The sequence below is a fragment of the Pangasianodon hypophthalmus genome, chromosome 23 (assembly GCF_027358585.1).
Source record: "Pangasianodon hypophthalmus isolate fPanHyp1 chromosome 23, fPanHyp1.pri, whole genome shotgun sequence".
Lineage (NCBI taxonomy): Eukaryota > Metazoa > Chordata > Actinopteri > Siluriformes > Pangasiidae > Pangasianodon > Pangasianodon hypophthalmus.
In genome coordinates, this window is record NC_069732.1 from 2,720,980 (window position 1) to 2,736,053 (window position 15,074).

The following is a 15,074-nucleotide window of genomic DNA, read 5'->3' on the forward strand; positions in this document are numbered from 1 at the left end:
CGAAACACACTGTAACACACTGAAACACACTGTAACACACTGTAACACACTGAAACACACTGTAACACACTGTAACACACTGAAACACACCGAAACACACTGTAACACACTGTAACACACTGAAACACACTGAAACACACCGAAACACACTGTAACACACTGAAACACACCGAAACACACCGAAACACACACATTTTTCTGCAGATGTTAATTCAGAAATCTTTAGTAAATTAGGGATTACATTTCTAGGGGATAAAGAAATACATTTCTTCATCTTCTTCGTTTTGTCCAGAGGGGGCGCTAACTTTTGCACTTGACCATATCATATTAGATAGTTTTAGAGCTGTTAGGATGATTGAATAATATTTTTGATATTCGTGAGTTTGCAATGTGCAAAAATCACTTGAGATAAATTAAAAAAGAGAAGACAAACATGCCTCAAAACAAACCTTATTAAACTTCATTAAACTTCAACTATCACCCGGATTCCGTCTTTTTTCAATATAAAGCTAAATAATCTGAAACTCTTTCTCTGCTTTCAGAGCAAAAACCCGCCCTCACCGTGGGACGCTTCCAGGTCACTCCCAGCACAGACGAGACCACGCCCATAACCTGCACTCCCCGCCCCCCAACACCTCCTCCAGCGTCAGCCCCTTCCACCAACAGCCAATCAGACAGCAGCACTGAGGAGCAGGGCGAATCAGAGACCAGCCTCAGCACCATCTCCGTGTCTCCTCCTAACAAACCCTCAGACGTGGGCTCGAGCATCGCCCCCTGCTGGGGTGGACAAGCAGCGACCTCTGAGAGTAAAGAGCAGGACGCTGAGGAGGAGGAAGAGAAGGAGGAGGAAGAGAAGGAGAAGGAAGGAGGTGAAGAGGGGGGCAGAGAGGGAGAGACGAGGCAGAGGAGGATCAGTGTGAGCCTCATGGACGGAACGACGGCAGGGATAGTGATTGGAAACGTGAGTCAGCCGTGGATCAGCTACACGCGCAGCGCCTCGTACGCCAGCAGCGACGAGACCGAGAGCGACAACGAGGACATGTGGGAGGAGCTACAGGAACTCCGCGAGAGGTGAGGAGAGGGTGCTGAGCAGTGAGGAAGAAAGAAAGAAAGAAGAAATACAGGACAGAAAGACAAAGCAAAAGAAACAAACAAGCAAGAATAAATGGATGGATGGATGAATGAATAAGGATTGAGGAGGGACAATTTATAAAGACAGAATTAATGAATGGAAAAGAAAAGAATGAAGGAGGAGAAATGAATAAACAAGGGACAGAGAATGAATGAATTAATGTAAAAAAAAAAGGAGTTCAGGAGAAAAAATTAATAAACAGGACAGAAAGAAAGAACAAAAGCAAGAATTAATTTAAAAAAGTAAGAAATAAGGGAAAATGAATAAAAAAGGGAGAAAGAAAGAAAGAAAGAAAGAAAGAAAAAGAACGAATGAACAAACAAAAAAGAAAAGATATGAGGAGAAAAAAATAATAAAGACAGGGCAGGAAGTAAGAACAAAAGAAACCAGGATGAATGAATGAATGAATTAGGGAGGAAAATAAACAAGGGGCAGGAAAATAGAAACAAAAATCAAATAAACGAAGAAGAATGGATGAATGAAATTAAAGAAGGAGGAGTGTGTAAATGTCCATCTCTCTCTCTCTCTCTCTCTCTCTCTGTCAGACACCTGGGGGAGGTTCAGGCTCTCCAGGCGTCTCAGAAGCGAGAGATTGAGGAGCTGTATGAGAGGATGGGGAAAGTTCCTCCTCCGGGCATCGTGTCTCCGGCGGCCATGTTGTCCAGCCGACAGCGGCGTCTCTCTAAGAGCGGAGGCTTCCCTTCATCACGCAGGAACAGCCTCCAGAGACTCGACATACTGCCTCCTACAGGTAACACACACACACACACACACACACACACACACTCAATCTATCAGTCAGTCAGATAAATGTCTCTGCGTAAAAAATGTGTGTTTGTGTTCTGGCTTTTTTATGTGAGTGTGAGGTTTAAAAACATCTCTAACAAAACGTCTCAAACTGCAAACTCACAGCTCATGTTTAAGCAGAGGACAAGATTTTCACTTCCCGAAAGAAAGAAAGAAAGAAAGAAAGAAAAAGAAAAAGAAGGAAAAGGAAAAAAGAGCTTCCAGGTTCATTGTACTGTTTCTGTAATGACCAATCTCTCACTCTGCCTGTCTCTTTGTCTGTCTCTCTTTCTCTCTCTCTCTCTCCCTCTCTCTCTCCCTCCCTCCATCTCTCAGGTATTATGAGGAAGAACTCAGTCAGTGGCAGCAGTAACGGTTCTCAAGAGCGAGCAGCTAAAGGAGTGACCTTCGCTTCAGACTACAGAGTGGTGAGCTCCCCCTGGTGGACACACACACACACACACACACACACACACACACACACACACACACACACACACACACACACACACACACAAGTTATATCTTAATTTCATCCTACTCCTCAGTTAAGTCCTAATCTGGTTTATTTTAGTGCAATTTTATGTTTTTATTTTTCCACATGGTTTGAGTTTTCACATGAAGGTCACATGGTTTGAGTTTTCACGTGTGTTTACGTGACTTCACCTGGTAGAGTGATTTGCACCTTTACACGTTTTCCACGTGATCATGTCTAACTCGGATAATAAACTTAGATGGTCTGTGAACAAAAAACACTAACTTTCAGTTTTCTCTCTCTCTCTCTCTCTCTGTCTTTTCCAGTGATCCTGTTCTCTTCAACAATGCCTGTTAATCCTTCCTGACCACACCGGCTGACAGGAAGTGACATCACGGCCTTGTCTCAAGTCGTAACGCTGCTCCATGTGGAAAAAAATGACCATGGAATGTCAGTGTGAGTCTGAGTGAAAGGAATGAGAGTGTGTTCATTCCATCAGCTGTACATCATCCGTGTGTGAAAATCGAAGTTCCTTCTTAAAATCTAATCCCAAAACAGCTGAGGGGAAGGGGCGGAGTCAATCCGGTCACATGGGATTTTTTCTGGCTACGAATAGTTTGAGAATCTCTGATATAAACCACAGTTATGAAACATTCTGTAATTCCAACTGAATCGTTTATAGTCAAAAGCTAATTTATTATTTGATGTAAATTTGTTGATGATACTGTGACGTGATCAGTTACAACATTTTTACAGCTCGTTTATCACACCGTTAAATCGCCCACAGAAGCAACAGAATACGATTGTTCGAGAGTCTGTCTTCATGATTTCAGAGGTTTAGGAAATCATTTTAATGCTAAAATTCTTCGTGAAAGTTTCTTAGACTGAATTAAGTAATTCAGAATCTTCATTAGGATTCGTTCGGATGTAACTGGGCGGTTAGCCGGAGTTAGCGTCAGCTTTCAGATTCTTTGGGAATACGACGTGTGGTCACAGATCGTCAGGGGAGGGGCCGGTGTAAAACGCTTAATCTCTCACACTCTTCCCTCTACGTTAATTTCACGTTAAGCATTTTCGCCTGAGTGGAATCAGCTTAATGTGTCTCAGTGTCTTAAAACAACAACCTAGAAATTTCTCCACAATTTACCGATCGTAACTGTCTACTGTCAAAATAACAGCCCCAAAAAACAGCTATAAAGTTTCACGTTAATCCTTTCCGTTATAAACTATTCTAATAAACATCTGTAAAGTGGAATGTGGTGTTAAATCAACACGTATGTTTATATCTTTACATACATTCACGTTTCACGTGAAGCTTTTCACAATGTTCACAGTGTGTGTGTGTGTGTGTGTATGTGTGTGTGTGTGTCTGAACTGCAGCTCAGTAAAACCCCTCGCTCACACACTGACCTTGATTTTTATTTTTATCTAAATAATGAACAAATTGCTGATTTTTATGTTTTATTTTGTATTTGATTATAAAAATCGCCTTTATAACTGAAATCGCCTTTATAACGAGGACGTTTGTTTTATGGATCATAGAACAAACACCTCAAACTTTTTGTTTTTTTAGAGCTTTTTGCAAAACGAGATTTGCATAAAGCCAGTTCATCATATAACTCAAAATTTCTCCAATATGATCTTCTTCTTATTTATTAATTTAAGATTTATTTTTCTTTTTGAGACAGAGGACAGTTAAATAAATAAATAAATAAATAAATAAATAAATGAATTTTCAATAATTTTAAATAAATTTTACACACATTTAAAATAAATAAATAAATAAATATACAAAAATGAATTTTCATTAATTTTAAATACATTTTACCTACATTTAAAATAAATACATTTTAAACAAATTTAAAATTCAGCAAATGATTAACTGATTGATTATTTTAACTCCACAAGGTTCACTTACCTGCTTTTTTGTTTCTTTTTTAATTTTTTTTGGCTTTTTTTTGTTTTTATAATTTTAGTGATAAAACATTCACAAACGTTCTATTTATAACAACTAAACCCTTTTTTGTGCTGGATTTTTTTTTTTACTAAATCAAGCAGGAGTGATCACATGACCATCTCTACACTCTGGTATGACTAAAGGACTAAAGTTCTGCCTTCAAGTGCATGGCTTATTAATTATTAACAACTTTATTAACGTCTTCAGATTCAGTTTCTCAGCTGGTTGAATTTTAAGATGAACGTATTTTATATCGTATCAGAAGTGTTTCTTTATCTCTAAACCAACACGCTGCACTTTGTTCTGTAAACGCCACGCTCTGTATACGTAAATGAACTTTAACGTTATACATTTTAGCTTCTTCTCCCCTTCCTTCACCTATGCAGTCCTGTACATGAAAAAAAAGAAAATGACAATATGATAGAAAAATGTGATGAAACTGTGAAATCTGAGCTTTTTTAACGCCTTAAAGGATCAACATTTAGAAATCTCTAACACCGATTCTATTAAGAATCCATGGTTTATATAGAAATATAAATATAAATAAATGAAAATAAGAATATATATTTAGATAAAGAGAGATGTTGTGCTATGTATATTACTTGCTAAAAGACGAAGTTTTATTGACATGACACAGTCTTTGTGCCTTTTATGGTGTTTTTTTGTTGATTTTTTTTTTTTTACCCAAATGTTTGATTCCTGTTTGAGAAATAATTAATGTAAATATTGACAATAAAGTTTAACGGATATAAAATGACTCGTAGCGTTGCATCATGGGAAGATATTTATGATGGACCTGGTTCTGCTTTTATCACCACACGACTGAATAAAGAATGGCACGTCATACTTTTTTATCCGTTTATAGGTACATTGCTCTGTGAAACAAGTTAGTTCCTGTTCTCACGTACGTTAAAGCAGCTATAAACAGTCTGTTGCGTGGATTATTTTCCTATAACAGCACACTCTGAAGTGTGTTATTCCTTACATAACCAGCACGTCACCTCAGTACAACATGATCAAACGTCCTTTTGGGGTGTTGTTTGTTGTTTAGCTGAAAAACACATGACACGATTACAATCAGCAACCAAATAAAGTTGAGAAAAGAGTAAAGAGTAATGAGGTTTTGTCTTTTAAATGATTTGTACATTGGAATCAGGAGCTTTGTGATCAACAGTATGAGGTCTACCACAGTAAAGATGTCAGACTTGCAGTGTTTTTTTTTTGTAGCAGTAACTTTACTGAGGTACAGTACACTTAAGGGAAAAAAACCTACAGTCCTGGCGAGCAAAGCTTTTATTTTCGGTGCTATTTTTAATCCTGGACTGCATGTCTGGGGGTTCATGCGGTTCTTCATTCTTTCTTTCTTTCTTTTTATGTAAAGCAAAACAGAATCATGACTTCCCCAGACGGCCCACAGCACCAGCACCGGGGCTTCACTTCCTGCACAGTCTTTCGTCCTTCTTCACGGCTTTGATGGTTTATAAATAACCTGAATTGACCCTGAATCATCAGAGACAGGAAGCAGCGGGATGTACATATATATATTTAGCTATATTGTTCTCAGTCGAGGTTGTATCAGGTCCTACTGGAGCAGGTGATCAGGGGTTTTTGGGTTTTTTTTTCTCTCGTTCCTTTGCTCTCTCCCCTGGTTAGAAAGTACGGTGGGCTGTAAAATGATGTAATCCTTTAAACATGTCCATGTACGGGAGAGTTGGCTGATTTTCCCTCTGAGCTTTTTCGTTCCTCACCACTTTGACTGAAAAAGGCCAAAAATGAAGACGCTATTTATAGGCTGCGTTAATGTTCTTGATGTTCGTGTGGAATGGATGGAAATGCCAATCCTGTTGCACTGTGTTTTACCTTCGCCGTACATCATACTTGATGGATCACTGAGACGATCCAAAAGTAGCATTCCTGGACTTTTTGAGTGCTCAAAAAGCAAAAAAGCCAAACCAAATACCAAATACACCATGATTTACCACAACATTCCTTCATTTCACGCTAAATCATTCCTTCCAATTCCTGTTCCTATAGTTATAAAGTATTTTATTCCACCAATTACAATCATCCATCCATCTTAGAAGCCTTTGGTGAGATGCACACAAGCTGATTTGCTCATGATCTGAGAAAACATATCTACCAGACTAGCTGTAGACGTCTGTGGTCACCTGTTATTGGGTCTGAGGTAAATTGGCCCATAAGAAGATGGTCAGTTTTTGCTCAATTCTGACAGATTTAACTGCTAAAGATACATTTTGGTTCTTATAAAGTATCTTCTCTATGACTACAATAATCATCTTTTTTTCTTTTTTAACATCATTGATAAGACGCATTCAAATCTTCCACTCTCAGATCTTTAGCAAACGTCTTTGTGCTAACTGGGAAAGCTGCGCTAGCGTTTCTCTCAGCTACGCTGTACGTTTTCATCACCAGGAGCAGAGTGATGTTTGAACTGAGATTTTCTCAACTCTATGTATGACACGGTAACGCTGAAAGGATTGAGTGAGTCCTCGGACCAATCCTGTGTGCAATGTGGTCCAATATTTCTTTAGTTTCACACTCACAATGTTAATAAAAATTGAAGAAAAACTTAAAACCGTGGTTTTATCTTAAGCTGGTTCAGGTAGCTTGCTTTGCTAATCTAATCTGAAAATGAAGATACACAGCTAGTACAGTTTTTCATCTGAACTAATAAAAAACGCTGGACAGGCCACGCCCACAAGCGACAGCAGTAGCGGTCACGACAAACTACAAGCGACACAAGCAACTTGTCACTTGCAAGTGTGCACGTAGGATAAGTTGTCGTTTCGTTGAGTTTTGTGGGTTCAGCTGAATTTTTTGTTCATGATTTTTTTGGCCTATGAAAAAACCTAGTGCAGTATTTATTCCTCTGGATGCTGGAGACACAATGGAGATATTTCTGATCGCTGTCAGAAGAAGCGAAGGCGCTTGTCTCTGTACCACACTCTCTGCAATCAGTTCAGTTTGATGTGATCCGTCCACCCAGATAGCAAACCAGATAGTCTCCAGTCTCCGCTTTCATCACAACCCACATTCCCGCCCTGATGGTGATGAGCTCCTCCAGATCTGCCTGCCTGAAGCGCAGCCACAACTCAGCGCTGATAAAACCCCAATCTCACACCTGATACGTACAGCTGGGCCACTTCCAGCCGCACGCTGAAACCCCGCTCACACATCACACACGCTCGGGTGCATTTCAGACACATTTGGCCCGGATTCGTGTGGAGGTGCGAGGTGTATGTTCGAGGCACTGTTGGCGTTACCATAAAGGAACCTCCTGTGCCTGAAATGAAGCGTGGAGTTCACCTGGCTGCCATGTGGGTCATGTTTTACTTCTTTCTTTCCTCTCTGATTCAATTATTCCTCTTTCACAGACAGAAAAACTCAAAGCTTAAAAAGAAATCATATTAAAATGACCCACAATGGAGTTCTACCTAATATTTGTCCATTACAGCACACTCCAAATCACGAAATATATTAAAATGAAACCTTATATTGATGTGTTGTTATCTGTGAAGGACGGAGCTTAGCCCTGCTTGCTCATTTATACCAGAATGGCTCTGTAATCTCATCGTGACGTTCTCAATTGAAACCTAATCGAATCAAGTTCCTCGAGATTCGCACCCTCGTGGCTTCTGAAGAGAATCCCAGCCTTCAGAGATCAGACATGTCGAGCCGCCCGGCCTGTAATCGATGATGTAATCGATCCTTTATCGATCTGCTTTATTGCCCTGAGACGTCACTGTATTCAGTCTGTGTAACAAATTAAACCTGTGGGCACTCTGGGGTTCACCGTGTTTGCTGTTTGTCTCATGACTGGTTGTATCGATCCCTCTCCTGCTCACACACACACACACACACACACTTATAAACACATACAGCACACACACACACACCTCTGTGAGCAACACAGCAGGTTAAAAATCAGTCATGATGAAGTACAGCTTCAAATCCTAAAGTGTTTAATACCACAGCAATTTTCCAAAGATTCTTTTTAAATAAAGAGCTACACTTCATATTTTTTTATCCATTTATAGTTACGTATAATATTCATGCTAGAAACAGCCGTTCCCTCATCAGCCTCTCTTTTTTTCAGTGTGCAAAACAAGATATCTAGGCAAGTGAAAATATCTTAATTATAGCCAAATTTATTGAATATTTATTATTATGAGATGATGTATTATTATTATTTTTATTATTATTATTATTATTATTATTATTACTGGCAGATAATTGTGCTTCTTTCTAGAAATAAATGCTTAAAATTAGGAAAATTATCTGACTGTTTCAAGCTTAAAATTAGTCACGAATGTCTATAGGTTTAATAATCTTCTATCTGGTTTATTGTAATGAAAGGAAATATTACATAGATTAGACTGTATTGAAGCTAAGACTCTCTAAGAGCTTCCTTTGTGTCTTTTTTGTCCAGATTTCTTCACAAAACTGCTGAGTAGGACTCGAGTTGTTGAGCGTAGCTGAAAGCGTCACGTGATTTTGATGGGTTCTTTAAAGGGTTCTTTGTTTAGTTAAAAGGGCTCAGCACTGTGTTGTAAGAATCCGTAAGCACTCCAGACTTGGCTGTTCTTTTTCTACAAGTCTAACTGGAAATCCCACGTCGAATTACCCCACACTGTGGTATTTACTTGGCGTGACTTCCTGTGCGCTGTTCTTAAAGAAACCCTGCCAATAGGCTAATTAGAGTCGCTAGTGCTACAAGCCCTTGTCTTCCTCAGGACCCCCGAGACTCATCTCTAAATCAAGGAGGTCCTGTCTTTCTCAGCTTCCTCTCACTGTGGCCAAATGAAGGACTTGGCCTGGGGTAGATTAACAGATAGACCTCGGTAAGGGTGGAGGAGTCAGACGCGCAGCCATGTGAAAAGAAATCCAATTTCGATTATTGCACTGGTGCACAGTTGGAGCTCATGGGACTTAAAATCAAAGCCGTCCAAAATCATAGACGTTGCGAGGTTAATAGTGTGTGCGTAACTGCTCTCATGGTCGACTGACACTTAAAATCTCTCTGTTTATTCATTTACAGTGTGTACACATCAGACAGTATGCAGCACACAGCCGATACATGGAGCGTGAGTGTGAGTGTGAGAGAGATCGTATTTCGATGCAGGTTTAGCTTTTATTGACGTCTGAAAATGTTCCAAGGAGACGACAGGCTCATCCATCACGCCTCACGTCACGTCTCAGACGTGGGTCACAGGGTCGTAGTGGAGCTAAGCAGAGAATCTCTTAAGCTACAGCGAGAAAACTGGCTCCTCCTCTTCACTGATGATGATGGAGCATCTGTCTCTTAGTGTTTATTTTAGACGAGTCTCAATAAATAGGGACTGAGGTGTAGGACAAGGGGGCGGAGCTTCCTTAGTTTGTTTAACACGTTTATCTCCCTCATCTTACCCCTCAGTCCCCATTTCCACCTTTGTCATGATGCTAATCATCAATCCCAACCTCAGACTCAGACGAACTTTTATTTCTATATACATGTACGACACAGAGGTGTGCTTTCTACAGCAAACAACATTTGAATTGAGATTTTCTCGTATGATGCTGTAAAGCGAAGAATCCAAATGATTGTCTTGTTCAACATCACAACTTTAGTTCCTACCTGCAATTAGTTCCCATTTATTGTTTACAACCATGGTTACATTTTATCCTGTCATATACAACCTCTCATTAAATGTGTACTGAGACATGACGAATTAAAATAAAGCTTGGACGGAAGTAGCAGAGATCGTTCTTGCCTCCAGTGATGTATGTAGCTAGTACAGTTAGCTCACTTTGCTGGTCTAATCTGAGCTAATACGAGGCTTAGAACCTAAATGACTGATTAGTGCGTTATTTAATTTGCGTTTAACTATCTTTAATGTTTAGCTTACTACCATCTCTTATTAGATAGGCCACGCCCACAAGTGACAACAGTAGCAGTTGCTACGCAGCTACAAGAGACAAAATACAGGTGACACTAGAGTCTTGTCCCTTGCTAGTGTGAATATAGGGTTAGACTTTAGACCAAAATATGTAAACTTTAGACAAAACTTTAGACAAAAATGTATATGTTTTGATATTGAAGCTAGTAATTACTGCATTGTAAACTGAAATGAAATAATTTTGAAACTAAAATAAGCCAAGCCAACAATGGAAAATAACAGCAGGAAACATCTGTCTAATCTGTCTAAGAAATTGTAAAAGTGATGCACTTGCTAAGCTGTATTTTTAATATGATAGTTTAGGAACAGTATGCATGTAAAATTGTTTGGATTGCATTTTTTTTAATCCATGTGGAACCCCAGGACCTATTGTTTATACACCCTTCAATAAAATCAGATAAAACGCGGATATGAGGAACGTCTCAGGAATGTTAATGTCGACTCGTACACCTCTGGACAGCATTTGAGGCTCTCGCAGGCCTATTTTTAGAGTTTTCCAGCCATGTTATTGTCCAGAGAGATGCCATCTGGATCAGCCGTGGATCCTTTTACTCTTGAGGTTTGTATCTGGGCAAAAGTGGAATTCCTGGCATCCACTATCTTTTATTTCTGTATAGAACACACAAGTCTCTGTGATAAAGCCCAGTTTGCTTGGTTATCAATTTGGAGATCCTTATCACAGCCTCGACAAACCTAGATAACGTTCTGCTCCGTTCTCCAGGGTGTGCACCAAAACAAAACAAGCTTCAGTTAAACACTTAAGCAGATGTTTACATTTTTCTGTCTGTAGAGAATGAGGATTTTTTTTCATTCTCTCATATTGTCATGTAAAAAGCTCTCGTCCCCTTGTTAAACCTTCGCCCAAAACCAACACCGACACCAACACACATCACAACTTACTTACGAAGCCACTATCGCTGAGTTTCAAGGCCATATTTCATTTCTGTCAACTCTGTAAAAGACATGTTGTAAGTCATATTAGTAATATTCCATGTGCAAAGCATTAGGCAAGTGCTAGCCAAGCTGGAAGAACATGAGTAAGACAGATGTCATGGGGTTTTCGAGGAATTCCCAGACACGTAGAAACACGAATAAGACGAGTTAAGTTCTATTTGAGTTGTATGCAACCACAACAAAGATTAAAAAATGACACACACACTCATTACCTTCAAGTAAGTGCACGCTAATGACTATTTATGTTTTAGCTGCTAACTAGATTTTGCCAAGTCATTAGCTGTCATTAAACGTAACTATAAACGGATAAGTAGTATGACGTGACAGTTTTTGACGTACTGTATGATGTAATTTGCCGTTAAAACACTGTTACATGCATAATGATATTCATTATAACAACTCATTGTACTCATAAATAGCAAATCCACATTAAAATTTATATAAGCCCCGCCCACTAATTTGCCTTTAAAATATTGTTAATATAGTATTATTCCTGAAGAGTATTAATTTATAATATTATTAAAAAATACTTACGACCTTCTTCACATAACAGCATTCATTAATTGCATTTATTAGAACAGCTCAGTGAATTTTAAAGTGTCTAAAAAGTAGTCATAAATAGGAAATCTGCTTATTCGTATTTCAGTAAGCCCCACCCACTATACCAGAAAATATAATATATATATAATATTAATGAACAGTTATGAACTTCCCTACATGACAGCATGTAATAAAGAGCAATTTATTACAACACCTTAGTGTACACATAAATAGTACATTTTCTTATTAATATTTCAGTAAGCTCCGCCCACTTGCGTTAGAACGCTCTTATAATAATAATAATAATAATAATAATAATAATCTGTAAACTTCCTCACATAAGAGCATTCATAAGAAATGGCAAATCTCCAAATGAATATAAATGTGAATAAATATATTCATAAACAGGAAATCCACTTAATAATTTTGGTAAGCCCCACCCACTCTATAATATCCTGTATAATAATCATTATATAAGGTTAATGAATAGTTATAAACTTTCCTACATAAGAGCATTCATAAATTCATTTTATCATAGCAACTCAAGGTATATAAAAGTGTATAAAAGTACTCACAAACATATAATCAGCTCATTAATAATTTAAGTAAGCCCCGCCCACTATACAATATACTTTATAGGATAAATATTATTATAGAATATTATTAATAAACAAGTACAAACATCCTCACATTAACTTCAGCTTAGTGTATATGAAAGTGTATGTAGAAGTGTATATAAAAACGTTAAGCCCCGCCCACTAGTTTTATATGAAGATGAGTATAATCCCTGTATAAATACCGGATTTAAAGGAAGAGCCAATCAAAACCTTTCACACAAAACAGGCTACTATAACCCCGCCCACGTATGAATAATGCATGAGGCCCCGCCCACCACGCGCAGTTGGAGAGAGTGGCGCTGGTGCTGGTGTTCAGCTGGTGCTCCTGACTGGATGGCGCGGGGGTTGGCGTCGTTTCCTCGGGATCGCGCGCGTGTGTTTTCGCGAGCTGCGCGTTCGTTGTGAAGCCTCCGGTAGCGCGAGCTCCGCTGTCGGGACTCGGTGGAGTGGAGCAGCGCGTGAAGGAGATCAGAGGAGGGTTTTTCACTATAATAATCTGCTGGAGAGGAAAAAAGAGAGAGAGAGAAAACAAAACAAATCCCAGAGCACGGACACGGAGGAGAGTGAGGAGTGGAGGTAAGACCAGGTCTCGGTTTCATTTCCACGCTGGGGAGTGTGTGTGTGTGTGTGTGTGTGTGTGTGTGTGTTTGCGCACGGAAGGTGAAAGAGACAGAGCCGCTGCGTTACTTCTCTCCTCTGCTGCATTACTCTCAGCATCTGATTACTGACACTCACTTAATGTCGCTTTATTAATGTCGCCTTATGAATGTCGCCTTATGAATGTCTCATTGTCGCCTTATGAATGTCGTCTTATGAATGTCTCATTATTAATGTCGGCTTATTAATGTCGCCTTATTAATGTCGCCTTATGAATGTCTCATTATGAGTGTCGCCTTATGAATGTCTCATTATTAATGTCGCCTTATGAATGTCTCATTATGAATGTCGCTTTATTAATATCTCCTTATGAATGTTGCCTTACTAATGTCGCCTTATGAATATCTCCTTATGAATGTCGCTTTATGAATGTCTCCTTATGAATGTCTCTTTATGAATGTCTCTTTATGAATGTCGGCTTATGAATGCGGCGTTAATGCCGCATGCAGACGCTGCTTCTTATCGCAGCTCCACGCAGGCGTTACAGTGTTTGTTTTATGACCAGGAATAAAAAATACCTCGTTTCCTTCCTTCACTGCGCACTGGCTCTGGCTCTGGCTCTGGCTCTGGCTTTGGCTCTGGCTTTATCTTTGGCACTGGCGCGAGCTGGACATTTATTTATCCTCCTGCTGTACAAATAAACTGTGCACATAAACATCAATAACCCCCGCGTATTAATCTTATCAATAAAGATAATAAACACCAATAGCCTGCCATGTATCTAAACACACGAACAGCTGTACGAGTTTATGTGCTCGTGGTTTTCTTTTTTCCTTTTTACTATTCTCTAGTTCCCTTATTCTCACTTGCCCTACAGTCCTCTGAATCTAGCACGCGCTCTTATGATTATGAATTATTGTTGAAATCAGTCACTGTGATTTCTAAATGAATGCAGTGTGCTGTTTATTGGTGTAGCTTTCTGGAAGGTCTTAGTAATGTATAAAACACCTGAAAAGCTACCTATAGACACACACACACACACACACACACACATATGTATTCAACACATCTATGTTTACATGCAGCCTAATAATGCATTATTAATCCAACCAACAGCTCAGTCAAAAAAAAAATAATAATAATAATAATGTAAGACGAATGAAATTCCTGTTCGACTGAAAGAAGTGGAGTAATATGCTTTTAATAATGCGTTAAACAGAAGAATACTAGCTGTGTCTGATTATTTGCACTATCGTAATCACGTAAATGAAGAGTGTCCACTATTCAGTTGAATATGACCCTCGTCACACTGTACATTATCCCCAAAAATATCGTCCGAATTCTGTAGGCAGTGCGATCACTTAACATGTGTTCTCCATGTCAGCTTATGTGATGAAGAGCCTCTAACGATAGACCTGTGATTAAAGAGAATGACTAGGTCCGACGCTGCTTACATCATCAATCGTCCAACAATCGGCTCATAGAGAACACAAACATTCTTCAGAGTCCTCTTTAGGTCATAAGGATGTTTTACATTCCATCATCGCGATTATTGTATCGGTAGCTGTCCCGTAAGATTAGCGTCATCCTGCACTGTCCTCCTGTTGGCGAGCGTCGTTCACAGAATTCACTCACACTCTGAGACTTTACTCAAACGTTTTTCACACTGCAAAAAATTTTGTTGTCGGTTGTCGTCGATCGCAGTGGCACTAAACAGGCCAAAGAATTCTTTTATGAAGTGCGAATTCAGTCTGCGATTTCAAAATTGGCTTAACTCGTACGCATTAGTTAAACTTAGCAAAATTTCCACTAAATCTTTTTTTTTTTTAACAATTGTAACCCTGAGATTTATTTACATTCATAGCATGTTAGCTGTTGTAGCATCTGTTGTACTCTAATGTTTTTACAGTTAGAACTTTTACGCAGACGTCACTGTTACGCTGAAATCGCAACATTCCTGAGACTCCGTCGTTCCCTCTAGAGCTGTTTTAGACATCAGTTTGGCTCGTATGTGTTCTAGTTTCATCTCTATATACAATATATAAGAAACCACCATAGC

At 39.1% G+C, this 15,074-nt stretch overlaps 2 protein-coding genes across 8 annotated transcripts in view; both read left to right on the top strand.

Annotated features, from left to right (window-relative positions):
* wnk4b (WNK lysine deficient protein kinase 4b) overlaps positions 1-4,789 on the top strand; it is a 70,998-nt gene extending 66,209 nt beyond the window's left edge. For all 4 annotated transcript variants that reach the window (XM_053228332.1, XM_026946022.3, XM_053228333.1 and 1 more), the window contains 4 exons: positions 543-1,071; positions 1,678-1,883; positions 2,255-2,346; positions 2,720-4,789. In XM_053228332.1, the coding sequence (XP_053084307.1) occupies positions 543-1,071; positions 1,678-1,883; positions 2,255-2,346; positions 2,720-2,722 (830 nt within the window). In that variant the 3' untranslated portion in view covers positions 2,723-4,789. The remainder of the gene's footprint in view (positions 1-542; positions 1,072-1,677; positions 1,884-2,254; positions 2,347-2,719) is intronic.
* Positions 4,790-12,678: 7,889 nt separating this feature from the next.
* Positions 12,679-15,074, top strand: part of tanc2a (tetratricopeptide repeat, ankyrin repeat and coiled-coil containing 2a) — a 139,526-nt gene continuing 137,130 nt past the window's right edge. For 3 of the 4 annotated variants that reach the window (XM_053228572.1, XM_053228573.1, XM_053228571.1), the window contains exon 1: positions 12,679-12,994. The gene's annotated coding sequence lies outside the window, so the exon portion shown is untranslated. The remainder of the gene's footprint in view (positions 12,995-15,074) is intronic. The other variant, XM_053228575.1, reaches the window with a different exon arrangement.